Source organism: Orbicella faveolata, unplaced genomic scaffold (genome assembly GCF_042242905.1).
Source record: "Orbicella faveolata isolate gen_17 unplaced genomic scaffold, um_ofav_v1 contig_13, whole genome shotgun sequence".
Lineage (NCBI taxonomy): Eukaryota > Metazoa > Cnidaria > Anthozoa > Scleractinia > Merulinidae > Orbicella > Orbicella faveolata.
The window spans coordinates 5,588,249-5,615,228 of NW_028301540.1; the positions used below are offsets into that span (position 1 = coordinate 5,588,249).

Below are 26,980 nucleotides of genomic sequence, written 5' to 3' on the forward strand. Positions count from 1 at the left end.
TATAATAAAAAGAACATTACACGTTGGCTCGAAGATATGAATTTTATGTTCTCGTGGCAAGAACAGTATCTCACTCGTTCGCTTCGCTCACTCGTGAGATATTGTTCTTGCCACGAGAACATAAAATTCATATCTTCTCGCCACCGTGTAATATCCTCTATTTATGGGTTAAAAACGTGGTTTTGGTACTTCTTGGGGTTTTTAGCCTCGAAAGGTCCACAGCGGGAGATTTTGCGGTACCTTTTAAGGTATTGAGCTGAAAAAATATGACAGGAGATAATGTGTCATGCAAGAATTGGTTCCTCTTGGGGAGAAAACAATTTCAAGCCACACCCATAAAACAGGAACTTGGTATCTTTTCGAAATTTCTGATTAGCAACCCCATCTTTTTTATATAGGAGTCCCCACCCCCTCCCCTGTCCCGGGTGGGGTGCCTGCTTTGCAGGCTACGTCAAGAGCACACGTCTCCTATTTTCCTGCTAGTCTTTTGGCAACCTTCCAACCCTAACGTTTTGCCAATTGGCTGGAGACTCCCAGCTTTTTGTCTTTTCTTACTAAGTCATCACAAAGTGGACTTGAAAACGTCTAGATGTCTTCCTGGAAAACACTTGGACAGGCATAAGGCCTCTAAAAGCTTGTTTCAATGTAGTAAAATCTGCGATGGCTACACTGCTGACCCAATGTCACGATTCCTTGCTCTCTGACATGACTGAGTGAATCCAGCTCTTCTTACAGTTTCAGTGCTTTAGGGATTCCTTGATGGTTAGATCCTGCTGTCTTCCTCTAAATGCACTTTCCCAGAGACGACCGTCTGACGGAAGGTCAAATAAATCTGGGTAGTTGATGGTTGCAATCGCGTGACCATTTTCTGTGCTGTTCTTACCAGCTGTTTTCGCAGGCTTGATGAGCACCCGGCGTTCTTGCCTCAATCAAAGGCGTAAAATCGCTTTTGACGACAGCAAATTCGACGGAGTGCTTTTTCCGACCTTTCGCCGGCTCAACGAGTCTGGTCGTTCCGATAGGCTTTACACGAAAAGATTTCGTGAACGTTTTGATTTCCTGACGTGTTTTGCAGGGAGCTGACAGTTGACCTTTGTGTCACGCAGCTCGGCATGAATTTTTTTCGTGAATCTGATAGCGAGGGTCAGATTCATGGTCCATCATGTAACAAGTTGTGTTGTCTGCTGTCGGTAGAAACTTTTTTTTTTTTATCTCTGGGAAACTCTGAGTCATGGTTAGCATATTTTAACCAGAGTCACGTAAAGTGAGAAGTATTAAATATCATAGTTCTCCTTTTCCGGTCCTTGATCGCTTTGTGCCAAAGAAGTACCGAGTGGGAGTGGGTAAGTAGTTTTCTTGTACAAGTAAAAGAAAGAAAATTGTTGGGAAGAATGTGCCTGTGCCATAGTAGATAAGAGTCCAGCAGAAAGTTCAAATTTGGAATCTAACTCATTCTAAATAAGTAAAATTCGAACCATATCGAGAGAAAAATAACGAGGATTGAGCTCACCAATTACCGAGCCCTCCCCGTAAGGGATAACTTTGATTGGAACGACCCGCAGCTCCCTCGCAGCGCCAACAGTTCTGCTTCAGATCTGCTGAAATTCCGTTGAATTTGATATCTAAGGAAATCTTATTGCTTCCATATAAGCTATTAGCCTCAAAGTATTTTGGCCATGGCAATTTCCCATCTGGATCGAGAGACAGCTTCACCGGTTTTGTTCGTCGTAAGTGTGCTCGCCATTCAAATTCTCGGTATAGCGGCGATGACGTTGACTGGCACATGGATGAAGCATTATTTGGGAGGATTCGGTTGGGACGGCACAGGCCTCGAGTTTGATTACCATCCTCTCTGTATGGTGATAAGTCTGGTATTTCTGTACAGCGAAGGTAAGCGTTTTACTTCTTTCCCAATGTTCCAATACAACATGCAAATTGAATGTACGCCGTGACTGCTATGGCAGTCACGGCCCGCTTCATACGCCTGTTTATGAGCCGAAACAGGTATCGTGAATTATCTTACAGCGTCCGAATCAATCAAGCAGATCAAGAACTGCAGTTACTTTGATTTTGAACGCCGGTGAACGGCTCAGTCGTTCGCGTTCTTCCCGGTTAAATATTTTCGACTTTGGCCTTAATCCAGACATGTGCTTTTCATTGGGAAATGTTGGTAGGGGGATATTGGACGCGCTTTGGTGTTTTGTACTCCTGGCATTACGCTTTTTAGGGTCGAGAAGAGGCAAAATCAGCGATCTTTCGGTTTTCGATATTTCTACGATGGCATCTCTGCTTTCGAAAATTTTGATTTGCAGAAGCTAAACCTTGTAAATGACTAAATCGATTAGGTTAATTAAGTCCAACTGTCTGATTTCAATGTCTCAGTCTGATTCCACTTGTTTGCATTTGATACTGGGTCAATATCTGGTAGAGAGAAATATTTTTTGGTTTCAACGAAGTGGATCGAACGGCAACTCGTCGAGATTTTTATGGGTCGACCGGTAATGCTCCCGCAGCAGGGCGGTTGCTCACGGCATCTAAGCAGTCACGTGTATGCACTTAGCAGGGAAGATTCGATGAACGGTATATCAGGTAGCCTGCGAACGCAGACGTATTTCCGGCTGTCACTTGATTCCGCCGAAAAATAACGTCTCCGAACCCGAGCCAGGGAACGATTTCTGTGACGTAATGACTTTTGTTTCTCCTTGGCCAATCAGATTCCATGATAGAATGAAACTCGAGTGCTCCTCGAAGCGAACACCTCGCGCAGTAGTTCTGGTGTTATTTGGGCTAAACTGTGATTGGCTTAGAATTCCTACGTCACAGAAATCGTTTTTTGGCTCGGGTAGATAGCCTTCAGTTCGTTGCAAATTCCGTCTCATGAACGTCGAGGCCGCTGAAAAGATATCTCCTGCATCATCTTCTGAATTAATCAAACTTTCTTCCTCTATAGAGACTTCTAACATTTCGCACAAAAACAACATCTGATGTGCCACATTAGCCTCCATTTTGAATATTCGCGGGAGAGTCAGAGAAGCGACAGAGCGGGGCCTATGAACGAATTATTAATTAATTAAATGGGACTTGTGACAAATGGAACGCGCTTTTCCCAAACGGAAATTCCCAACAGAAATTTTCCGAATTTTTTTGTAAACGGAAAATGCCCCTTGTTTTACATCTCTGCGTGTTGTTTTACTTGTCAATTCTAAAACAACACATTATCTCTTGGTTTTTTTTCGGCTCAATACTCTAAAAGGTACAGCAAAAGCTCCCGGTGTTGACCTTTTGAGGCTGAGCACCCTAAGAGGTGCCAATACCGCTTTTTTTAACCCCTACTGAAAAGGTATGACGAACACCGCCGTCCCTTTTTATATGGGATCCCCCCCCCCCTCCGGGGGTTCAACTGTACATTTGCCGCTGGCTAGCTGTAGGTAGTAAAGCGCCGTAGGAGTCTAGCCGACATGATCCGTGTCGGTGATCTCAGACAGCTGCGACCTGAGCGGGTTAAACTGATCGTAAGTCCGGCTTGGAGACCATGCAGTGTTTCCCCGCAATCGCGCCCCATTTCCTTTAAAGACCCAGCTGAGATATAGACATGTGTTATGAATGTGTCAGAGCTACTGATTTCATGGCAAGTTTAACCTCTTTGGGCTTTTAGCAAAATGGTATGTTCTTACACGTAAGTTTTAACTGCACTACATAAAATTCATAGTTGAAACTTTTTTACTCCAACAGAATCTACTACCTCCACCGACACAAACGCGTTACTGTTAAGTATATAATAATTAAATGAATGCGCGCGCTCTGATCGGTCAATCAGCTATGGTTTATTGTGCCAGTAAACTCATAGAAATTTCGCATGTCTTCTAAATTATTATATAAAAGCAATAGACCACAAGTTTCTATGGTTTAGAGGCATGATAAACCTCTTGGGATGTTGGAAGAACAGTCGGAGAATTCGTAAATCACGAGCCGCAGGCGAGTGATTTACGAATTCTTCTCGTGTTCTTCCAACATCCCGCGTGGTTTATCAGCCTATAAACCATAAAAACGTGTGTTCTATTGATTAATTATACAGTTTCACCAATCTGGCATGCAAACCAGTGATATTGAGAAACATACAAACTGTCAACTCTTTTTTCCTTTTTTTTAGCCATGATTGTGTTCAGACTGTTCCGACGTGAGAACAAATTCGTCGTCAAGTTGGTTCACTTTGTTCTTCAGCTGGTAGCCTTTGCAATCGCAGTTTGGGGTTTGAAGGCAGTGTTTGGTTTCCACAACCACATGAAATATGCAAACCTGTACAGTCTGCATAGCTGGTGTGGTCTGACTACAGTTATTCTTTTTGGCTGTCAGGTTAGTCTCTATTGTTAAGTGTTACTCCCCGTGGGGAGAGGGTACGGTCTGGAATTGTAGCTGGGGGTGTTAAGTCCATTCCTATATAGGGACGATATCTCGGCTGATTATTAAAACTTCTCTTTCATAATATTAACATTATATTGTCAAATGCCACCAAATAATAATAAAAGAAGATTGGATAAGTGATTCTGCAGAGCAAAATACAACAAGTATTTGGGGGAAGAAGAACTGGTTTACAAGCTAGGAAGGAGGAGGTGGACTTGGATTTTGCGACAGGATATCCAGAAATCAAAATTACCATTCTGGTAAAATTTGGAATCTGTTAGTCATTATCTTTCTTTTCAGTTAGTATATTTGCTTTCATCGCTTTTTTTATTCATCATTTTTTTTTTATTGCAAGTTGAGAAAGCAGATTACAGTCTAACCTCCACTAACGGCCACTCACCTCCGTCTACGTACAACGGCCTCTCTTTTTGGTCCCGATGGAAAGTCCATACATTCCCGGGACACTTGAATATGCATATGTATACAAAACCCAATTTTCTTTATTGCAGTTTGTCACCAAAAGTTTCTGTTTTATTGATACATTTTGATTTATGTTTGCTAAGTACTTTTGTGAACAAAAAAAATGTTTCCCCGAAAAAAAAACTGGTGTTATATTACACACCTACCTCATAACGGCCACCTCTCTATAACGACCCATAACGGCCACTTTCCTCTGTCCCCAAAGTGGTCTCTACTTCTGTTAAGTTTCTGTTTCATTTAGACTTTTTGATTTATACAGTGCAACCCCGTTACGCTCACCAACGGGCCATGAATTAACGGGGTGACCGTATTAACGGGGTAGGGTTAAATTTCATGATTGGTCTAAATTGAGTGACCGCTAAATCGGATAAAAATACATAAGCTAAAATAAAAATCAAAACAGAAAAAGTCTCAGATCACGAAAACATGCAACGTGCGACATACAAGTTATGTCACATTCTGTTCCTCAATTTTGATCAATTTTCTTTAACCAAGATGTGCCTTATCTTCGTCAAAATGATTCCTTAAATAAGTTACTAGATAGATTATAACTTCTGATCTGTTTTAAAACAGATGATCACCTTTATCCTGCTATAAAAATAAAACTACAACAAAGTAACTTAGAATATTGTAAACTGGCAATGTGTATTACGGTATAAATCCAGATAACTTTGCTCCCAAGCTACCTCAATCGTTTTTGCATGACTAGGAGACTAGGTCAAGGAGAATTGTTCTCTCCGACTCCTGTGCGCTGCTGTGAAGGGTATGGTTTTCAGGCAGTTTAGTCTGAGATAGGATATAGAAATCAGACAGTTGTGGTATAGAATGGGGTATAATTTACCGGAAAAGTGGCCAGTGTATAAATAATTTAGTCTACAGCCGGGTTTCTTTACCTACGGTTCTATACTAGAAAGTGGCTTCAGGCCCGTAACCAGGATTTTATGTGCGGGGGTGCTAACGAGGCCAAAGTGGATCAAACTACCGAAATGTATTTTTTATTGTCTGATCGGTTTATTTAGGAAAGTAGCAACACATGAGAAATTGTAACGGCAAAGTACACGGTACGAACTGAATATTACATTTGTCGAATACAACTGTTTGAGCTAAGTTATAAAGGACTAATTTTACGATGTAAAATGATACATCAAGATACTGCGGAACTAATCCCTCAGAATAGTCCCGAGCTCCAGCCTTCGTGGGTGTTTGGTGGCAAAGAGATTTACCACCTCATCCAAAACAATTTTAACTTGCTAATGTATGTGCATTAGTGCGACGAACGACAGCCTTTCCTGGCCCATGCATGCCCTGTTATATGTATGCAGCCGCCTTAAAGAACTCGCACTTCTTTCACATTCACAGCTCGTTGCAGGGATTGTGGCGCATATCTTGCGAATTGAATTGAATTGTTAAGAAAGTACACATCGGCTTTTCATAGAATATTGTCATGACATCAGGAAATGACGATAAGGGACAAAGAGAAACATAAAATGTATTTCCTTCTTTGTGTCTGGAAAACTTCTATTTTGATGGTTTGGGATGCCTGTGGATTGCTGCTTTAGATTAACCCTCCCCCAGTACCTCTCCGAATTGTTACTCTGTGTTCCTCACTGGCTTTCTATTAAGCGAGTTTGTTTCATATCGAGGAATAGCGACTAAATCTCAGAGCATAATAATGGGATCAAGACTGGTGGAGATCGCGAAAATAAGTATGATTTACCTTCTATATCTCGCTGAAAAACTGTAGTTAACTGAGATAGATCTGAAGTCGTGGTTTCAGCTGGGCTGTCATCGCAGACTGCACCGTCATTAGTGTCATTGTCAGCGTCTGATGGCTCTTGACGGCGTACTTTACTGACCCATGTATCGAGAGACTGGCAAGATTTAGCTGCAGCCTTCCCCTTTCTATTTTCCTGTTCTCTCCTACCCATAACGTATTACACAAAAAACTAATTTTGCATCTTCGGGCGTTCATGCGCTCGTACAAATAGAGAATACTACCCGACGCGTTAGCAGACGTGTCTAACAAAAATCGTGAGATCACTCCCTTGTCATTGGCTCGCTCGTCTAAACTCCCAAGCAAAGCGTGCGCACGTTAATTTTATTATTCATTTAGATGAGCTCGGACATCTGAGCGCTCATTGAAATGTTCTGAATGGCTCGGGCTACTAAAGAGTAGCTACTTTTAGTTTCCCAGTGAACACATTACTGCTTTTTCCATTCTTTGATTTTGTTTAAGTATCACTGTTAAGTTTTAGACTTCAGTTTAACCGACTGCACTCCTTAACTTGCACCCCCCCTGGTTACGGGCCTGGGCTTTGAACGACATAGGTTTAGTTAGCGTATGTTGGACTACCATAGTGATAAAGTTTCTGCATGGAAAATAGCTAGTCTAGGATAGGGTAGGAGTTTTTGGCGCCTTGCCTAGAATAGGGTTGCAAAATCAAGCTGATTATGGTCAAGCAAAGGGTAAGGGTGTCAGTGTGTCAACGACACACCCCTACCCTAAGTTTTACAGAGTACCCCCGGAGTTCCCGTCGCAGATCAAGGCCATCTGGATTTATTTTCTCCATTCTCAATTACTTTTCTGCTCATTTTTCGCTTCCTAACCCTTTGATTAAAGTTCGAAACGTCAGCTTGCGCAAATGGCTGATCTGCCTGTAGATGTCCAAGGCTTCCAACGAGTTTCACAAGAACGAAAAAAGCGCGAAACACTGGGAACGAGAACAAGTGAGGGCTTTCTACTGATCGGCATTGCCGCAAAAATGAGCTACTGTTTTCCTATCGGGGAAGGGGAAATATAAAACTGAGATTGAGATTATTGAACTGTTGTTAAGAAAACATAGAGCTTTTACTAGAGGGTAGCCATACCTTAGAAATGTCAACAAAAAAAACCTGTAAAGATTTAACGAATTCATTAACCATTGAAAATTAAGCTGAAATAAAAAAAAATATATATATATATATATACGGCGAGAGTATTCTGTTTGTTCTGTTGTTCATTACTTTTCGTATGTGGTGGCTCCTAAAGGAGCCGTTTTTTTCAGTGAAGAATCGTCGCACTTTACTTCTTAGCCGTTTTCTTGGCGGCAGGCTTCTTGGCGGGCTTCTTTGCCGCGGGTTTCTTGGCCGCTTTCTTGGCGGGTTTTTTAGCTGCGGGCTTCTTTGCTGCTGGTTTCTTAGCTGCAGGTTTCTTTGCCGCTGGTTTCTTTGCAGCCTTCTTTGCCGCTGGTTTCTTCGCTGTCTTCTTGGCGGCGGGCTTCTTTGGTTTGGCGGCTGGCTTCTTCTTTGCAGCAGGCTTCTTCTTTGGTTTCTTCTCCTTCTTTTCCTCCTTGGGCAACTTGAAGGAGCCTGAAGCACCAACTCCCTTGGTGTGCACAAGCTTTCCGCTGGCGGCGCCTCTCTTCAAAGCCATTTTCAAGTGCGAACCAACCTCACCAACCTTGTAGTTGGCTTTGATGTATTTCTCGATGGCTTGGCGGGATGAACCGCTTCGCTCCTTCAGCGCTAAAATGGCAGCCTTGATCATATCTAAATAAGGTGGATGATCGGCAGGCTTTTTAGGCGCCGCAGGCTTCTTCTTCGCCGCTTCGGACATGCTGCAATTTGAGAACCTTGTTTTCACTTTGGAACTGGAGACTCGAAATGCTCAGTGGACGATGCGACTAAAGTATATACGTCTCGTGCGGACCACCGAGGAAACGAGAACGCGGAAAATGGCGTCCTCCAATTCTGTGCTAGTTTCCCTTTCGTTTTCATCAACAAAATGGCACGGTATTGATACTTTTATGATCTGAACCTTAACATTTATTGCTGTGGTTTTTCCTTAGTTGCAGATACAAAACATATTTGGTCAAAGACTGGCAAAGAGGCAAATTGGAAGCCTGAAAGTTTCTAAAACAGTGAGATTCGAAAGAACGCGTTGTCTTTGTGGCGAATTAACTCTTGTTAAGTTCGCTAATCATCGCATTTTGCAGTATCTGAAGAAAGAAGAACTCCTACTGCTTAAGTTATGCTTAGAAAATTTGTCTTTATAGTTAATTTTCAGTTGCTTAGCTTCGCGTTTATTTAAATAACAAGGACAAACTCCTGAGGCCGCCATTTGCAAATCACTCAGTTTGACCTAAGCAAACGTACACAAAACAGGACATCACGTCTGAATTCTGAGTTCTTTGAGTGAGCGAAAATCAAACATAATTTCAGAGGCATGCAGATTACTTTAAAAAGAATAACGGCTCTGTGCTGAGGTTTGCAATGCTACGATTTTGGTAAAGAGAACGAAGCACTGAACCGATGTAAATCTTCACCCATTTGTTTCGTTCAGTACCAATACTGACTCGTGCAAATTTATCTATCAAACATTTCCTTAAGAATAAAGCGCAATAATGTAGTGTAGTACGACTTTCAAACCTTCGATTTGAAAGGAGTCAATGTATTGGTGTGATGTGAGACTTCGTGTTGTAAGTTGCAAAGGTATATTTGCATATATATCAAGCGCCAAACTTCGTTACGCTATTGATCACCAGGCGAAGAGTTATACGACTTGTATGCTATGATATAAGCTTAGAAATGCCTCGGAACGAAGAGAACGGCATGCGGTATTTTTCATTCCTTTCTCCAACTTCTTCTGAGTTCTGTAGACTTTGAGAGCTTATAGCAAAGCAGTCTACGGAAACCTGATCTTCCATCACTAAACGGCATGGCGCCAAAATTCGTGAAGAAACGATTCTCAGATCTAAATCTAGTAGGGGAAAAGAATGAAAAGGTGCAGAAGCTCATGCACAGAATGAATCAATGGTTAACTTCTTAATTTTTTTACAACTGAAAGAAAGGCACGTTCAATTATAGCGTTTCACAGATATAATGTTGCGGAAAGAAAGTATCATTTAAGGAAAGCGCGTACGAATCCGACCGAATTTACTTAGGCTAAATAGCGAACACGTGTTGATTAGAAAACTTTCTCGGCTCGTTACAAAGACTTCTAGAAACCCTGTTCATTTTGTAAACTAAAAAGAACTTTGTCCGAGAATGTGAGCATGAAAGAGTAAACAGCAAAAGCATTTCTACAGAAAGGAAATGTTTTAAAATGCGCTTTTGGCTACAATCATTTATCGTTCTTCGACAACGGGGAATAACGGTTGTGAAAATGTATTTTCATGATTTATGTCAGGTTTATGTTGGTCATTGCTTTTGTTTACGTGGTGGCTTCTAAAGGAGCCGTTTGTTTTGTGAAGGAGTTATCCACTTTAGGCTCGCTCTCCGCGGATTCGGCGGGCTAGCTGAATGTCCTTGGGCATGATGGTGACGCGCTTGGCGTGGATGGCGCACAAGTTGGTGTCTTCAAACAGACCAACAAGGTAAGCCTCGCTAGCTTCTTGAAGAGCCATCACAGCGGAGCTCTGGAAACGCAGATCGGTCTTGAAATCCTGAGCGATTTCTCGCACAAGACGCTGGAAAGGTAGCTTGCGGATCAGCAGTTCAGTGGATTTCTGGTAACGACGGATCTCACGAAGAGCGACTGTACCAGGCCTGTAACGATGAGGTTTCTTGACTCCACCGGTGGCAGGAGCGCTTTTACGAGCTGCCTTTGTGGCGAGCTGTTTGCGTGGAGCTTTTCCACCAGTTGATTTACGAGCAGTTTGCTTTGTTCGAGCCATTTGGAAGTTCACGAGAATATAGAACAAGAACTATTTTCCGTTTAAGTGTTCGACGCTTATAAAACTATTTATACATTGGCGGGCTTAGCGCTGATTGGTGGAAAAGGGAGCGATTCTATTGGCTGGCAAATATACCATACAAAATTGGCATTCATAGTTCGATCCGAAAAATACAAGTTTTGATGTTTTGGTAAAACAATCACAGATGGCTTGCTTATGAGATATGTTGCACGAGTATCTTAGTTTGTGGTGATTACGTTTACTTATAGGACTTATAAGAAAGAGCAATTTGTCTTTTTCGCGTAATCCTTGATCAGAGGAGAGGCCTCAAACCGTTCGTTTGGCTCTGAGCTCGTGTTTTGTGATCGGCTTAAAATAATAGAATAATGCAATATGTATGATGTGCTCTTTGTTGTTAATTCAACCAATAGAAATTGATATTTCTACGTTTCCCGAGAGGTCCTACATCTGTCTATAAAAAGCACATACGGCGGTTAAGGTCCTTAATTCAGTTACACGAGTAGCAATCAACATGTCTGGTCGCGGTAAAGGAGGCAAAGGTCTAGGAAAAGGAGGCGCCAAGCGTCACCGAAAGATCCTTCGTGACAACATCCAAGGCATCACCAAGCCAGCCATCCGTCGTCTTGCTCGCCGTGGCGGTGTCAAGCGAATCTCTGGCCTGATCTACGAGGAGACTCGTGGTGTTCTCAAAGTTTTCCTTGAGAACGTGATCCGTGATGCTGTGACATACACCGAGCACGCCAAGAGAAAGACTGTGACAGCCATGGATGTGGTGTACGCTCTGAAACGACAAGGCCGTACCCTGTACGGATTTGGCGGTTAGACTACACAGTCTACCAACACAAACAAACGGCTCCTTTAGGAGCCACCAAATCTCTCAAAAGTCATGACCAATAGAATCTGTGTTTCTCCTAAAGATTTCTGGACAATTCGAGTATACCTACATACCTGAGACGTGATTTTCAAACTCGGGGCTAATGAGCAAACTTGGTGAACAGACCGTAAAGATTGAATAAACATTTTTCTCCAAATTCTTTGGTCCTATAAGATATTAATATTTGTAACTTCAACTGCATAAAACCAAACAGAGAAATCAACCCTGTACTAGGGAGTAATACGCTCTACTCTAGTTTATTTTTGTTTCTGCCTCATAGATAATGGAAATTTCAACAATATTTTAGATCTCTTAGAGAAACTCCCTCACTCCCCGCGTCCTAATGTATTTGAGACTTCGCCAGGATCTGAGCACACAACAAATACATAGAACCATTTGTAGACTCTAAACTCCAGTTTTTCCTTCAAACTAAAACCAGTTGCGATGTTCCGAACGGCAAACCTTCGACGCTCTTTTCTAGAGAGGTCAATTGTAAACGTTAGAGGTCTGTCAACCTAATGAACCAGTCATTTAGTCTTAGGTTTATTTTAAAAGTAGAAAACTCAACCAGGTGGAATACAGACATGTTCCGGATAAATTCCGTTAACGACGCAAGCTTATCTCAGTTTTGTTGTAGTCACAGTTCGAACACTGGAGTGTCATTGCGGCGCGCAAAAGATGTGTTTACGTTTGTAAATGAGTTTAGTGGACGAATTTTTCAGTAATGCAAGCTGTTATATTGTTTAGTTACTACTGAAAAAGGCATAAACAGATGTTTAGGCCTTGAAGCCGTAACAAAATTTGTAAAGTTCAAGCTACCTAAGAAAATTTTCGCTAAGTAAGTTCGTTATTAACTGACAAAAAAATTTTCAATTACGCGCCTTTTTTACTCAAGCGTGAACACGCGCGCACAGTCGCTTGAACTACATTAGCATGATAAAGAATGAATCGGCGAGCTAATTGAATTTCTGTTTGCATTTGATGAGAATGTGTTGACAAAAGGACTGAATAGGTAATAAGGCATGTATGCTACAGAGGCGGAAAAGAACATAATAAAGGTCCGGTCTTGCGAGCGGTAAAACTAAGATAAAAAGGGCAGTAACTTAGGGTGGGGTGGGTTATTTTCAGTTTTCACTCTCTCGTAAGGAAAAACATTTCATTGGTTTGATTCATCTCGGCACTGCAACATTCAGTGATCGCAAAACAGAAAGAATAATTCTTACCAAAAACATTGAGCATTGTGTATAACTGAGTAAAAGTTGTATCCCTAAGGGAAATAAGGTTCACTGAAATGGAATAAAGATTTTTGTTGATCGTGACTTTTGCAACATTTGGTGGCTCCTAAAGGAGCCGTTTTGGTGATGGTTTAAAGCTTATTTAAGCTTTGGCTTTCTTCTCGGTTTTCTTGGGCAAAAGTACAGCCTGGATGTTGGGAAGAACACCTCCCTGTGCGATGGTAACACCGGCGAGCAGTTTGTTCAACTCCTCGTCATTACGGACAGCTAGCTGAAGGTGACGGGGGATGATTCTTGTCTTCTTGTTGTCACGAGCAGCGTTTCCCGCCAACTCGAGGATCTCGGCGCTCAAATACTCGAGCACAGCAGCCAAGTACACTGGAGCACCGGCGCCAACACGCTCAGCATAGTTGCCTTTGCGGAGAAGACGGTGGATACGACCAACTGGGAACTGAAGCCCTGCTCGGGATGAGCGGCTCTTGGACTTGGTGCCCTTTGCCTTTCCTTTACCGCGACCAGACATGTTTGGTTTGAATTTGCCTTCACGAACGTTGTGGAAGATTAGCAAAAATAGTCTCAGATCGTGATATTTATAGCTTATTTTTATGCAAGAAGGATCGAAAAGCACCAATCAGATCTTTGTTGATCGATATAGCATTTCAATGGACCTTTGTATTTGCATGCATTCAAAATAGTATTAACCTCGAGGTTTGGCACAGTGTATACGCTGTCAGGCTGACCAATCAGTGATCGCAAATTTCGATCCGTATGTTAATCGATCTTTTAGTCATTCTAGTATAAATAAGAGTTGGATCGAGTTGTCAGGTATTTCAAATCCATTCTAATCTACAGACATGGCACCCAAAGTTGCAGGAAAGAAAGGCGAGAAGAAAGCCGGTAAGGCAAAGGCCGTGGCTGATGGAAAGAAGAAGAGAAGGGGAAAGAGAAAGGAAAGCTATGCTATCTACATCTACAAGGTGTTGAAGCAAGTTCACCCCGACACTGGTATCTCCAGCAAAGCCATGGGCATCATGAACTCGTTCGTCAACGACATCTTCGAGCGCATCGCCACCGAAGCTTCCCGCCTTGCCCACTACAACAAGAAATCAACCATCAGCTCCCGCGAGATCCAGACCGCCATCAGGCTGCTTCTGCCCGGTGAACTGGCTAAACACGCCGTGAGTGAAGGAACCAAGGCTGTGACCAAGTACACCAGCAGCAAGTGAACTCACTTTGTGGGTTTCGCGCCAAAACAAACGGCTCCTTTAGGAGCCACCAAATGATACAAAAGTCAATGAGCGATACAGTTTGATTTCTAACAAACTCCAGCTAGTTATTACTTATCTGCTTATACCATTTTCAGTATTCTTTATAGTTCTCTTGTCGCTTACTTTGGTTTTCGCCTCTTCATTATTTTTATTAAAGATTGAAGCGCAACCAGAATGAGACATGATCAAAATTAAGATAAAAACGTTCGCTGGCTAAAAAATGCTGTCATTTTTTTTAAATGAGCTGCGCCTCAAGAGAATTCTAATAGTTTTGCTGTCCTTCCCTTCATCAATGGTGTCACGCAACCACTGACAAGAATTCTTCAAGGGCACGACACTCACAAGTTGTAAATAAGCCCTTCAAGACTTTGCAACAAGAATTTCCTTCTCCCAAATTAGGACCATCTATTGAACATCAACCGAACGTGATTTATAAAATACCCTGTGCCGATTGTGATTGGTGTTATGTAGGCGAAACTGGCCGGTGTTTTGAAACTCGTAAGAAAGAACATATCAGGAATGTCAAAGCATGTACTAATGGATCAAACATTGCGAAACATGCGTGGTCATTCGACCATCGCATAGATTTTGATAATTCTAGTGTCATCGACAAAGGCTTTTTTCGCATCAGAAAAACTTTGGATGCTTGGCACGCCTCTGCTACCAAGCATGCTGACAATAATTCTAAGCCGATTCCTAACCAGTATAGTATTCTTTTTAAACAAGTCACCTAATTTACACATTTTTACTTTGCTTTTGTTCTTTTTATTATTTTTATCTCGCCTTTTCTTGCATATACTTTATCATTTTGCATTCATTTTTTATCCGTCGAAGGCTGTAGGTTGACAGCCGAAATCTCACGTTCTTTTTTAAAATTTTTCAGCCAGCGAACGTTTTTGCCTTAATTTTGATTCATTATTTCTGCCATGATGGCGTCTATATCCTAGAGAAAACGGTGAGGCCCGGAAAGTTGTATGACCTATTATCATTTTGAAGTGTCGGTAATTTTTGTTGGCGTCAGCCATCACAGTCACCAACATGTAACTCAAACAAATCTTCTGCTACAGTCTTAACTCACTAGCCGGAAGCTCATTTTCTAATCAAAACGGAAGTCAGTGGCTCGAAAAACTTTAATGATATAGTATTTCAATATTTGATAATGCAAGAGTTTCAAAATTGCTCTTTGTAAATGCAAACCAACGTGTTTTTCATTTCTCGGCTTAACTTCCATTTCCACATTCACCTTGTAATTACTTTGCTTTCTCTCCCATTTTACATATACTCTTACCAGCGCTTCGATTTATTGTTATATCTTCCATCTCCAACTCTATTCTTTTACAGTTTCGGTTCAGTTCCCCCTCTGACATCTTCACCCTCCTCTAGTTCCCCTCCTAACTTCCTCCTTGGCTTCCTATAATTCCCGCCAGCCTGTTCCTCTCTCTAACCATTTCCTCCCTATCAGTTCTTTTACTCCTTACTCCACCCCACCACCCCCATTCCGTACTTACGCTTTATTTGATAGCTTGATTACTCCAACCTCTACGGAGCCCCCGTTAATTAGACTTCTCAACGACTCCTCTCCCCTATGAATTTTGCCCGAGATCCAGTCATGAAAGAGTGACGGTAGCAAAGCAGTCCTACTAAAATAAGTTTGGGTTGCAGGCGTAAACGGGGCAGAGAGGGGAGGCCCGGGCGGGGGGGGGGGGGGGAGGCGAGAGACACACCCCTCCTATCCTCGCTCTAACTTCCCCTTTTCCCCGTTTTACGCCTGTTACACAGACTACAAATATGAAAGCGATTTAAAATCCCTTCATTTGTTTGCGACGGAACAGAGAATGACTCAGCATTTACATATTATTCTTCTATCATTTTTGTTGATTAACGTTCATCATTTGGTTCTTTTAGTGACTCGGTGGATCCTAAAGGAGCTGCTTGTTTCTCTAGGATTACTCCGGCTAAACAGCTTTTCTTTAATAAAGTTCGGAATGCAAGTATATTTTTTAAAAAAAACGAAACTTCAATCGGTACATACGCATCAAGTCTATTAACAACAGAAAGATCGACGAACATAATTGGTTTGAGTGGCCGTATAAACGGGGTAAAATTATCAAGGATTATAACAGGTTGGGATTTGAGAATGTAACCGTTGGCCGTATTAACGGGGTGGCCGCATTAACGGGCTTTTCTTATAAGAAAATGTATGGGCGTTTCGCGGAGACAAAAAAGGTGGCCGTAATAACGAGGTGACCATATTTTAACGAGGTGGCCGTAATAACGAGGTGACCGTAAGGCGGGGTTCCACTGTTTTTGCTAAAAGAAGCATTTTCTTGAAAAAAAAGTTGCCCCCGGCCCCCCTCCCCCCCCCAAAAAAAAGAAAAGAAAAAACAAAAACAAAAACAGGAGTCTCTTTACAACGGCCACTCAAAAATGGCCGTTGGAGAGAGGTTCGGCTGAAACAGTTTCAAGCTCCTGGGTATACTTATTAAAAAACACGATCATAAGGGGTACTGTCCTGGCTGATGTACCAAATGTGTCATTTTCATACCCGGTTTCAGACCTGGGTGTCGGGTATTACCCGCATTTTTGGCTCTAGCATTCATACCGAGAGAAGTCCGTGATATTTGCTGTGCGTGTAACTGTACATATATACAATAAGTCAATCTATATTTCGTAAGTCAGAGATGCAGGGAATAGCAACGCCTACTAATGGATGACCCTCTGTCCTCATCTAGGTTTGACTTTGTCATTGATAAATTTGGTTTCCTATTTCTTTTCAGGTTTTGTTTGGTTTTGTGAGCTTCCTGTTTCCCAAGTTACCTGGTGGTCTCCGTGCAGTGTATCTGAAAGTTCATGTTTTCTTTGGAGTGTTTATTTTCATATTGGCTATTGGAACCTGTCTCATGGGAATTACTGAGGAACTTTCCTTCCTTCCTAGTTCGTAAGTAGATATAATACCATTTGTTATTATATGGCTAGCTTTGCGTGAGGGCAAGATGAACTTAATCCTGCTATGCGATTGTTGACCGGGCAAGATGGCGATTTAACCGCTGTTTCCCGCAAGCAAGTGGTTCTCTTTATGCCATGTAATAGATCTTTTCTTGACCCAGTGCAAGCTTGTTCCGACAATAGGGCTGGATATTGGCCTCGTTTTCTTTCCACGAGTTTTTAGACCTTGAGTAAGTCTTGGCCCGTAAAGAGTTTTAACTCCTGATATTGTCAGACATGCCAAAAAAAAAACGTATGTGCCAAAACCTGACCAGAGGGAAATCTGGCAGGGTTGGGAGCTGTGTTACTGCTATGTGTCAGTGCTGTACATTGCACTCTGCAGTATCTGCCCATACAATATTTCTTTCTTTTCATTTTGAAGTCGTAATTACAGCTATCTGGGAGACTTTTGCCTAACTGACCTAACTGGTGTCTAAAACTGTACATGTACCTTTTAACATGCGTGTATCTTTTTCTACATGTAACCGAAATGAAAACTCTTCGCTTTAATTTGCAGCAACCCTTATTCAAAATTACCAGCTCCAGCACAAGTGGGGAATACTCTGGGCATCACGCTTGTTGTTCTAGCTGGTATTGTGCTGTTTGTGGTGACAAATGCGGCATTCAGAAGGGTGGATGCGGAGGAGGATCGTCAGGCTTTTATAAATGACGGAGAGTAGTTAAATTAATTAGCGGTAATCTATGAAGTTGCCAAGTGTCCCCTAGACATTCTAGCGCACTAAGAAGGTGCCCAGTGTCCCCTAGACATTCTAGCGCAGTAAGGTGCCAAGGGTCAAAGGCGCACTAAGAAGGTGCCAGGTGTCCCCTAGACATTCCAGCGCACTAAGGTGCCAAGAGTCAAATGCGCACTAAGAAGGTGCCAGGTGTTCCATAGAGATTCTAGCGCACTAAAAGTTGCCAAGTGTCCCCTAGACATCCCAGCGCACTAAGAAGGTGCCAAGTGTCCCATAGACACTGTAGCGCACTAAGAAGGTGCCAGGTGTCCCCTAGACATTCCAGCGCACTAAGGTGCCAAGAGTCAAATGCGCACAAAGAAGGTGCCAGGTGTTCCATAGACATTCTAGTGCACTAAAAGTTGCCAAGTGTCCCCTAGACATTCCAGCGCACTAAGAAGGTGCCAAGTGTCCCATAGACATTGTAGCGCACTAAGAAGGTGCCAAGTGTCCCATAGGCGTGGTAGCGCACTAAGAAGGTGCCAGGTGTCCCCTAGAAATTCTAGCGCACTAAGGTGCCAAGAGTCAAACGCGCACTAAGAAGGTGCCAGGTCTCCCATAGACATTCTAGCGCACTAAAAGTTGCCAAGTGTCCCCTAGAAATCCCAGCGCACTAAGAAGGTGCCATGTGTCCCATAGACACTGTAGCGCACTAAGAAAGTGCCAGGTGTCCCCTAGACATTCTAGTGCACTAAGGTGCCAAGAGTCAAATGCGCACAAAGAAGGTGCCAGGTGTTCCATAGACATTCTAGCGCACTAAAAGGTGCCAAGTGTCCCCTAGACATTCCAGCGCACTAAGAAGGTGCCAAGTGTCCCATAGACATTGTAGCACACTAAGAAGGCGCCAGGTGTCCCCTAGACATTCTAGCGCACTAAGGTGCCAGGTGTTCCATAGGCATTCTAGCGCACTAAAAGTTGCCAAGTGTCCCTTAGACATTCCAGAGCACTAAGAAGGTGCCAAGTGTCCCATAGGCGTGGTAGTGCACTAAGAAGGTTCCAGGTGTCCCCTAGACATTCTAGCACACTAAGGTGCCAAGAGTCAAACGCGCACTAAGAAGGTGCCAGGTCTCCCATAGACATTCTAGCGCACTAAAAGGTGCCAAGTGTCCCCTAGACATTCCAGCGCACTAAGTAGGTGCCAAGTGTCCCATAGACATTCTAGCACACTAAGGTGTCAAGTGTCCCATAGACATTCTACCGCACTAAAATGTGCCAAGTATCCCCGAGACATTCTAGCGCCCTAAGGTGTCCAGTGTTCCATAGACATTCTAGTGCACTAAAAGGTGCCTAGTGTCCCATAGACATTCTAGCACACTAAGGTGCCAGGTGTCCCCTACATATTCCAGCACACTAAGGTGCCAAGTGTCCCATAGACATTCCAGTGTACTAAGGTGCCAAGAGTCTAGCGCACTAAGAAGGTGCCAAGTGTCTCCTAGACATTCCAGCGCACTAAGGTGCCAAGTCTCCCATAGATATTCTAACGCACTAAGGTTCCAGCCCAGTGCCCAGTGTCCCCTAGACATTCTAGCGCACTAAGGTGCCAAGCGTCCCATAGACAGTTTAGCGCAATAAAAGATGCCAAGTCTCCCATAGAAATTCTAGCGCACTAAGGTGCCCAGTGTCCCTTAGACATTCCAGTGCACTAAGAAGGCGCCAAGTGTCTCATACTCTGTGTAGCTCGTTATCTTAGATTTTTTAGATTACTTTTATTATGTAGTGAGGTTTATATTATACATTTCTGTAGTGCAGCATTAATGTAATAGTTATTTGTTAATGTATTAATGTCAGGGCTAAAAGCTGGTGATTGCCCAGTTACTAGGGAGCTTAAGCAAACCACGACAGCAATGGCACCAAAAATGACACGAAACAAAAAGTTTAATGAGCAGAACAATGTATATGCATGTGCAGCATTATAAAATTTCTGTAGATTAGTAGGCATCTTCTCCAAGACAACAACGTGAAATGACCAAGTTCTGCATATTTTGGAGAACGTGAACCACGAGGGCTAATTTGACCCATTTCTTTATGGAATTGATCGCTAGCATTAGATATTAATTAGTTTGTGCTAGTTTTTAGACTGCCTGGTGTCATGCGCAGATCTAAATAATTGCAAAATTCGAAGGTAATAATTATTTTCTTTTTTAGAATTTTTTTTAACCAGGCGTTGTCATTGGTGTCGACGTCTCCATCGCTGAAGCTCCCTAGTAGTCGTGATTAAAACAGAATTGGCCACTGAGAGTTTAAGTTTCAGAGCTCCATGTGCAACTTTGATACAACCGAGTTGCAATGTATTGCTATGCATGAAGTAGAAATAAAGATATTATAACGCATATAATATTTTATCAACTTTCCTTTCTTTTCCACATTCAACACTTGTACCATGTAAGATATAGCCTGCATAGCAGCTGTAAAATAAGGGAGGTCAGGAGGGTTAGAGGGGATGGGTGGGGACTGGGCATGTTTTGCTTTCCTACCACTTCCCTCCCTGTTTACATCTATGTCGGGTGCATTCGTCTCCTAATGTCCTTTCAAGGAGATAGATAGAATCTACACAAACAGGTGTGCAATGTTGCAATTTTAAGTCAGGGGCTAGCCATCAAAGGAAACCTTGCACTTTTCTTCCATCCCCAGCACCCAGTACGCCCATCAACTGCTGTTGTTAATTTACCCCCAAGACAAATATGGTTCATTGAGCATCATGAATCAATCCAGGTTTCATTTTTTGTGGCTCGACTATGATGCAATTAAGAAACCTCTAACTGATACCACAACTCAATCTTTTAGTCATCTTTGCATTGCAAGTCATTTCACTCTTGTTGGATCCCAGCAAAAATGAGTGGTAGTGTTCAAGCTGTTCAGGGCATCCATGTCTTGCCTTGAGAGTTCAAAGTCTGACAGATTGATGTTTTCTGCAATGTGCTGATCTTGAACAGATTTGGGAATGACCCCTAGAAAAGAACAGTCCTGTGTTATTGTTTTTAGTATAAATGTACTTGCATTCTATCACAAATGCCATTCTCTGATTGGCTATGCTACTCTATCTATTCTGTTGTAGATGGTGATTGAGTGGCCTAGCAGTGTGCACTTGTTAACAAACTGGGGGCCGCTTCTTTGCATTTTCAGGTGTCTGTGAAGAGGATTAAGGTTGAAGTTTTCAGTGACTAGTAGATTTATACTTAATTGTTAAATAGAAGCATTGCAATGGTGCAATCGTATACCCTTGTTCAAAGTTTGATTTGAATTGTCCTTTAGTGTTGTTATCAGTTTTTAGCACTAAACAGTTCATCCAAATAATGTGTGTTTCAAGGGACCACCCAAGCCAGTGCCTCTCTCCACCCAAGTGAACTGGTCAATTTAAGGCATGGTGGGGATAGGGTAACCCTAAAATGGACTATCATCCCATGAAATACTCCTAAGCATTTAGGGACTGGTAAAAAAGTATTGGGAAGGGGGGAGGGGGGTGTGAGTCAAGAACTCACTACAGCCTCTTTCTGGGTGGATCACTGTTCCACAGGTAGCGCTGTTAAAGGCCAAGTGTGAAAGGTTCATGGTCAAGTGTTTTTTAGAGTTTACAGGTATGACCTAAAGTTGCAAAAGTAAAGGAAAAGAATATTATTTTTAGATGGTTTTGTGTTTTTGGTAAGAGTGTGCAGCCCAAACCTTGAAACCTCTACCCTGTTTCAGACCAAAATGGGTGTTTTCCCATACCCTATTTCAGACCTGAGTGAAAAATCAATACCCCATTGTAGACTTCTAAAATTAGTGCACGGCTCTAATATATGTATGACTGCAGCTAACCAGAATGAGCGATTTGCATGATGGCATCATTTGACTACAACTACCACAAAACTTCACTTTTTCTGTTTCTTGTGCTAATTAGGGCAATTGTTATTTAAACCCCACTGGGAATTCAAAATTTAAATAACAGAAAAAAAACGAAAGGAATTCTGGTAGTTGTAGTCAAATGATGACAACGTGCAAATCTGCTATTGGCTCCATTTGCATAAACATTTGAGAAGGGCTACAAATTTCCCAATGTTGATGCAGACCAAAATGTCCGAAAACTATACCTTTTTCACACCAAAGTCCCACAAAAACCATATCCTTTGCAGTTGCACATACATACATAGCCAATATAAGAAAGCATCCACCCTGGAGAGGATCCTTGTAAATTCTAATTCACCAAAAAAAAAAATCACATTTTCTCCCCTGTTCACTGTCATCAATGAATGCCATTAGTTCCAGCGTAAAATACTTCTCCAAAGTTTATGTTAATGGTAGAGATTAATCCAGAGAGTTTTATTTTCTTCTTTCCTGGAAATAAATGATCATTATGATATTTCTTTGTTCCTCAAACCCCTAGGAGGCCCACAATTCTTAGAAGCTGTTTCACATTGTGTTGATATTGATATCTATCACTCTTGTTGAACCACGCACTTCTTACTCACCAACATCATGTTGAAGAGCCCATTTTAGGAGCACTTGAGCTGTGGACTTATTGTAATTTGCAGCCATAGAGCATACTGTAGGTTCATCTAGGAGCTTTGAGAACAAAACGATTATCTCAATAATAATCATTATAATTTGAAATTATGTCAAAATCACCAAGAGGAGTTCACAGATTTTCCTCAATCCCAAATTGTGGTTGTCCCTAAAGAGAAAATTGTCATATGCATGCATGATGACCCCCATTGTGTAATTTTCTCAAAAGTGACAACTGGAGAATAATCAAGTTTGCATGTTCTTAAGGCTACAGTGAGCTGCAGTTTGCTTGGTGAAACCATTTTTGTACATTGCAGGTATGTTAAAAGTCAATAGAATCTTTAATGTAAACCAAGGTTGCACATACATGCTGTTGCTTTACAACAGGCCCCTTCAAAATTCGTGGTCACAAAACAAAATGGATGTCCAATGGCCATAACGCTAAATGGCATACCTTTCCTTGGCCCAAGGATGTGTATGCTTGCAGCTGAATTCCTTTTCTTTTGCAGTATTCCAACAACTCTTTCTGGTAAAGCCTTGGATGGAATTCTACCTGCACAAATATTCATGTATATGAAACATGCATGTGAAGAGATTTTTCTAGTGATAAAGACTTTGCACATGCCACAATTTGGGGATGGTAATACATTCAAATATACCTTTTGCTATCTTCCTATATAATAAATGGAATGTCACATAGCTGCTTGGAGATGCAAAATTTCGCTCTCGTGTTGAACAATATTTCACTCATTTGCTGCGCACACTCATGAAATATTTTTCAACACTCGCAGAGAAATTGTGTGTCTCTGTGCAGCCATGTACAGTCTATCCTCTATATTTTTTAAACTATGATTCCAGAGCAGGAAAACAATATGTTTGATTGAATAGTAGGGGTGACAAATGGCAAAATCCTAGATTTGATAAGACACCAAGACCCTTGTTTGAAAATCTCAGATTAACTGATAACAATAAAATAAGAAAAGATGCCAGAAGCAACACTTTGTGACTCGCCACAAAGGATTACATGATTTTGAGATTGGATAAAAGTGCAAAAGACTCTAAATTTTCTAGGCACCATTGTATTGTTCCAGAAAATATCTATACTCCTCCGGTGGATGTTTTGGTTTGAACCCCCATCCCTCTGGAAATTCCAGTTTTGGCTTTTGAAATAACCCTCCCCGGGGTGGGTAGGGATATTTTCCAGAACCACACATTTGCCACCTCCAATTTTAGCTGACAACAATATGTACGAGCAGTGGTACACGATCCAGTGTTCCTGGGTGGCTGTAGCCAATATGAGGCAAACTGAGTCACTCTCCTCAGTAATGTTTTCGTCTTTGATGGGGGAAAGTAAAACATGTGCTAAATACCTGTAGGAAGAGAATTTGACCAAGGGCATTTTCTCAGTCATACTTTTTTCTGGTTATGGCCTTAGTTTTAGTACCTGTAATACAGCAGGAGTGATCATGGCATAGTCAAAAAGTTCTTCCAGGTGATCTATAGTGTAGTTGGATACTCCTATTGACTTAATTAACCCTGGAAAACAATAAATGTGAAATGAATTATTAATAGGTGCTTCTCTGGAAAATTAGTTGGCCGACTGATTTCTCAGGAAATTGTTTTTATTTCCCCATATAAGAGCTGTCAAAAGATGTCTAAGGCTACCCAGCAGCTTTCTGGAGTAAACAAGAACTAAACAATTTACATCACATGTTATTTAGCTAACAAGAGTGTAATAAAAGACCATCTTGAACACAAAATTAAAAAAAGAACAACAACAACGCTCGGAAGCAATTATTTAAAAACAAAATGATTTACCAAAACATGCTTAATAATTATTTTATGGAAATTTATAATGTCATGCTGTAGATTTTTTTTTAAAATTAAATTCCTCTAAATGTTGAAAACCAAAATTGCTAACCAGCTTTACAGAGCTTCTCTAAAGCCTTCCAACTTTCCTGTCTGAGTTCTGCATTCCTTGGATCTTCAGTCTTCAGTTTCTGAACACCAGGCCAGTGAATAAGATACAGGTCAAGGTATTCACAGTCCAAAGTCTGCAAAGACTTCATACAAGCCTTTTCTGCACTATCAAAGCCATGGTCTCTTGGGGCTAGAGAGATAATTTTTATTAGTTATTAAATATTAAATGCTTTATTTTTTTTTATAAATTCAGACTAGAAACATGAAAAGTCTAGGAGGATAATAGATCATTTAGGTTTATGTATATACAAAAGTATGCCTGTTGATTCAGACATCAAACTTGATTTGCCAAACTTTATTTAGTTTGAACCAAATCACATCAAAATGTCAGCAATTTTCAGGCAGAGTGTAAACTGCTTGTAGAATATGTTATAACATTTTAACAATTTATGCATTGGGTTTGACATATGAGAAGTTCGACATCTGAATCAAAGCTGTTCCAAAGCTGAAATTCCCAGCTGAGCTATTGTAGGTGAGAAGAACTGCTGAGCCAATCCAAATTCAAATAGCCATTCTTACAATGTAACTGATTCAGACGCCAAACTTTTCATGTACTTAATTCAACATATTAGGTTTGGCTCATGAAAAGTTTGGCCTCTGAACTGGACTTAAGTTACCATATATTGTTAGTTTATGTTCAAAGAACTCACACAGTTTACTCGTTATGAAGATATCAGCCCTTGACAGACCATACTTGGGCAAAATCTGTTTCAGTGAGTGTCCAATGTCTGCTTCATTACGGTATACAGCAGCTGTATCTATAATTCAATGAAAAACATTAAGTTAACCATTAACATTATCAGTGACTGACATATATGATAAAAGTAACCTTCTTCCCTTCAATATAAGGTTTTTACTATTGAGTCACCAATGGTTACGTCATGCTGGGTTACACATGATTACTTATCAAAATGCAGTCAACTTCCATCATCACTAAAAAAGAATGAGGCCAATATCCAGCCATCTTAACTGAATAAGATTTAAGTCACTAAAAGATTTATTAGAAAACTGCAGCAAATTCCAGGCACACAAGATGCCCAATGTTGTTTTTTAGGTAGCCAATCAGCTTAGGATTTGGTTCATCTTGCTGGCTCACAGAGCTAGCTATAATAAACTCAAGATAGAGGGGCCAAGACAGAAAGCCCAAGCCATTTTTTTATGCAGGTCCTGGTTTAATTGGAATTGAATTTAGAAGTGTTGGTTGTTTTTTTCAGGAAGCAGGAAAAACTGAATTATACTGACTCAGAGAGAAAACTTGAAATTAAGGAGACAACCAACAACAACATACTCAACACACAACCAGGACAGAACAAAGCCATTACACATTGGTTGATTGCAAGTGCTCTCACTGCTACGCTATCCCTTCTACTATTTTCAACCCCATACCTTTATCAACTCACCTACGAGTCTGTAACCACACTGAATAGCAGTATCAAGAGTCCTGTGTATTACATCATCCCCTGCTACTTGTCTCATTTGAAATGTTCCAACTGTGAAAAAAGTATTGCTTGTCTAGTTAAAACATTAAAATAGCAATGATTATTGCTAAGGGGTGCTGCATTGAAATCCCTCACCAGGCTTTAACCTAGAAAGCAGAGTCTCCTTCAATTGTCCAAGAAAAATCAATACATCTTTCAATAAAGTTTTGAAAATTTAAGGTGGCTCTGAATGCCAAACACAGATTTATTTTTACTTTTGTGAAAAGGTGCATCTTATCATACTTGTAAGAATTCGATAATAAAAAATAGGCAGACTGAGCTTGTTTTTGAGTTATAAGCACTTAATCTAAAATTAAGGGTGTTTTTAACCAGTTGTACTGTTGCTATAGGGTATTAAGCTATTATGCCATAGAGATTATGCACTTATCATTGTCCTTCCCAGGGGTTGACCCCTTGGACATCCCTGGGGATTTGTTTTCAGGATCAGACAAAAACCTCCTAAATCCCTGGGGTATAGGGTATAAAATTCACACCAATTTCCTCTACCCTGGAGGCTAAATTGAAGACAGAACACCTTCATTTAGAATAATAAGACAAATTTGTCGATTTTTTTTCTCTCTCTTCTTCAGTCTTTGAAACTGTTGGCAATTACAGACTTTTTTTTTCCTTGTACCATGTCCCAGGCTTTGAACAAGGTCACGATGAAGAACAAACATGCAACAAACACTGAAGACCTTCATGAAATGCCATACAAATGGCAGCAAGGTCGCTCATCTACATGTTCACCTGGGATTTTGAAAGTGAAGTAAAGCTGACCAATCTCAAACATATCCGGTTGATGCATCCAAGGGATCTGGTGCATTCGGTTCAAAAACTGAACAATGTCCCTACCATCGGGAACATTTTTATTAAAAAGGCACTATTTCCCCACATGTTGCCAGGATTTCCCCAGGGGTGTCCTGGGGGTTGACCCCCCGGGAAAGCCAATGATAAGTGCATTACCATTATTGGTTCACCAAAGGCTGGGCATTTATGTGATACCAATATTGTAGCAGCACCTGATAAACTGTGGTAGTATTGATCCGTCAAAGCATAGCTGTTGAAAAAGTGCTGGAAACTGCTGCCAGCCTTCCTGAGCTTAAGCTTAAGCTTAAGCTTAAATACAGTTAAATATCGACTAAATATTGCATATCCGTTTCATGTCAAGCAAACTTTTTACTCACGTCCAATGGCTGGAATATGTCGGCCATCGTTCAGAGTATGAACTGGCAACATGCTCAAAGAGTTATGATCTGTGTTAGGTGACACTGCCGTAGATTAAGCGATCGGGTCACTTCAGACACCTCATTCGAGACATTTCCACAAAATTCAGGCAAAATTCAAAACAAAGATTTCTTCAGCGATCTCCCACAGAAAAGCATGTGCAA

The 26,980-nt window shown here is 41.3% G+C and overlaps 6 protein-coding genes, 1 long non-coding RNA gene and 1 pseudogene across 8 annotated transcripts; 4 read left to right on the forward strand and 4 right to left on the reverse strand.

The window, feature by feature from the left end:
• The first annotated feature begins 1,099 nt into the window (after nucleotides 1-1,099).
• Nucleotides 1,100-19,987, forward strand: LOC110043557 (ferric reductase SjCytb561-like). 2 transcript variants are annotated; one of them, XR_016205885.1, is made up of 5 exons: nucleotides 1,100-1,890; nucleotides 4,151-4,353; nucleotides 16,711-16,871; nucleotides 17,436-17,665; nucleotides 17,767-19,987. XR_016205885.1 is itself a non-coding variant. In XM_020749020.2 (4 exons), the coding sequence occupies exons 1-4, from the start codon at nucleotides 1,677-1,679 to the stop codon at nucleotides 17,596-17,598; spliced, it is 741 nt and encodes a 246-aa protein (XP_020604679.2). In that variant the 5' UTR covers nucleotides 1,115-1,676; the 3' UTR covers nucleotides 17,599-19,987. The 2 variants fall into 2 exon arrangements, 1 of the variants encoding a protein (XP_020604679.2); XM_020749020.2 differs by having other exon boundaries at nucleotides 1,115-1,890; nucleotides 17,436-19,987.
• LOC149114732 (histone H1.0-like) lies at nucleotides 7,429-8,508 on the reverse strand. The gene has a single exon (XM_089284254.1). It carries the CDS (start codon nucleotides 8,474-8,476, stop codon nucleotides 7,943-7,945), a length of 534 nt encoding a protein of 177 aa, XP_089140380.1. The 5' UTR covers nucleotides 8,477-8,508; the 3' UTR covers nucleotides 7,429-7,942.
• On the reverse strand, nucleotides 8,556-10,597 carry LOC110042064 (histone H3). Its single transcript, XM_020747398.2, has one exon. The coding sequence runs from the start codon at nucleotides 10,533-10,535 to the stop codon at nucleotides 10,125-10,127; it is 411 nt and encodes a 136-aa protein (XP_020603057.1). The 5' UTR covers nucleotides 10,536-10,597; the 3' UTR covers nucleotides 8,556-10,124.
• LOC149114733 (histone H4) lies at nucleotides 11,026-13,601 on the forward strand. The gene has a single exon (XM_089284256.1). The coding sequence runs from the start codon at nucleotides 11,068-11,070 to the stop codon at nucleotides 11,377-11,379; it is 312 nt and encodes a 103-aa protein (XP_089140382.1). The 5' UTR covers nucleotides 11,026-11,067; the 3' UTR covers nucleotides 11,380-13,601.
• Nucleotides 12,782-13,188, reverse strand: LOC149114734 (histone H2A pseudogene; annotated as a pseudogene).
• On the forward strand, nucleotides 13,520-15,129 carry LOC110042066 (histone H2B.1). The gene has a single exon (XM_020747400.2). It carries the CDS (start codon nucleotides 13,520-13,522, stop codon nucleotides 13,889-13,891), a length of 372 nt encoding a protein of 123 aa, XP_020603059.2. The 3' UTR covers nucleotides 13,892-15,129.
• LOC149114735 (uncharacterized) lies at nucleotides 15,674-16,292 on the forward strand. The gene is made up of 2 exons (XR_016205886.1): nucleotides 15,674-16,159; nucleotides 16,196-16,292. It is a non-coding gene; the product is annotated as an uncharacterized LOC149114735 (long non-coding RNA).
• On the reverse strand, nucleotides 19,334-26,980 carry LOC110043559 (uncharacterized). The gene is made up of 8 exons (XM_089284251.1): nucleotides 26,777-26,980; nucleotides 25,515-25,604; nucleotides 24,765-24,872; nucleotides 24,056-24,244; nucleotides 23,579-23,670; nucleotides 22,589-22,687; nucleotides 22,101-22,194; nucleotides 19,334-20,600 (listed from the first exon to the last, which is right to left on the reverse strand). The coding sequence occupies exons 1-8, from the start codon at nucleotides 26,826-26,828 to the stop codon at nucleotides 20,455-20,457; spliced, it is 870 nt and encodes a 289-aa protein (XP_089140377.1). The 5' UTR covers nucleotides 26,829-26,980; the 3' UTR covers nucleotides 19,334-20,454.

Coding starts and splice junctions, on each gene's coding strand:
- LOC110043557 (XM_020749020.2), top strand. CDS start 1,677: ATGGCAATTTCCCATCTGGATCGAGAGACAGCTTCACCGGTTTTGTTC. Junction 1,891..4,150: donor GGTATTTCTGTACAGCGAAG/GTAAGCGTTTTA, acceptor CCTTTTTTTTAG/CCATGATTGTGTTCAGACTG. Junction 16,872..17,435: donor CTTTCCTTCCTTCCTAGTTC/GTAAGTAGATAT, acceptor TTTAATTTGCAG/CAACCCTTATTCAAAATTAC.
- LOC110042066 (XM_020747400.2), top strand. CDS start 13,520: ATGGCACCCAAAGTTGCAGGAAAGAAAGGCGAGAAGAAAGCCGGTAAG.
- LOC110042064 (XM_020747398.2), bottom strand. CDS start 10,535: ATGGCTCGAACAAAGCAAACTGCTCGTAAATCAACTGGTGGAAAAGCT.
- LOC149114733 (XM_089284256.1), top strand. CDS start 11,068: ATGTCTGGTCGCGGTAAAGGAGGCAAAGGTCTAGGAAAAGGAGGCGCC.
- LOC149114732 (XM_089284254.1), bottom strand. CDS start 8,476: ATGTCCGAAGCGGCGAAGAAGAAGCCTGCGGCGCCTAAAAAGCCTGCC.
- LOC110043559 (XM_089284251.1), bottom strand. CDS start 26,828: ATGTTGCCAGTTCATACTCTGAACGATGGCCGACATATTCCAGCCATT. Junction 24,873..25,514: donor GTGTGGTTACAGACTCGTAG/GTGAGTTGATAA, acceptor ATTGAATTATAG/ATACAGCTGCTGTATACCGT. Junction 24,245..24,764: donor CTTCATAACGAGTAAACTGT/GTGAGTTCTTTG, acceptor TTATCTCTCTAG/CCCCAAGAGACCATGGCTTT.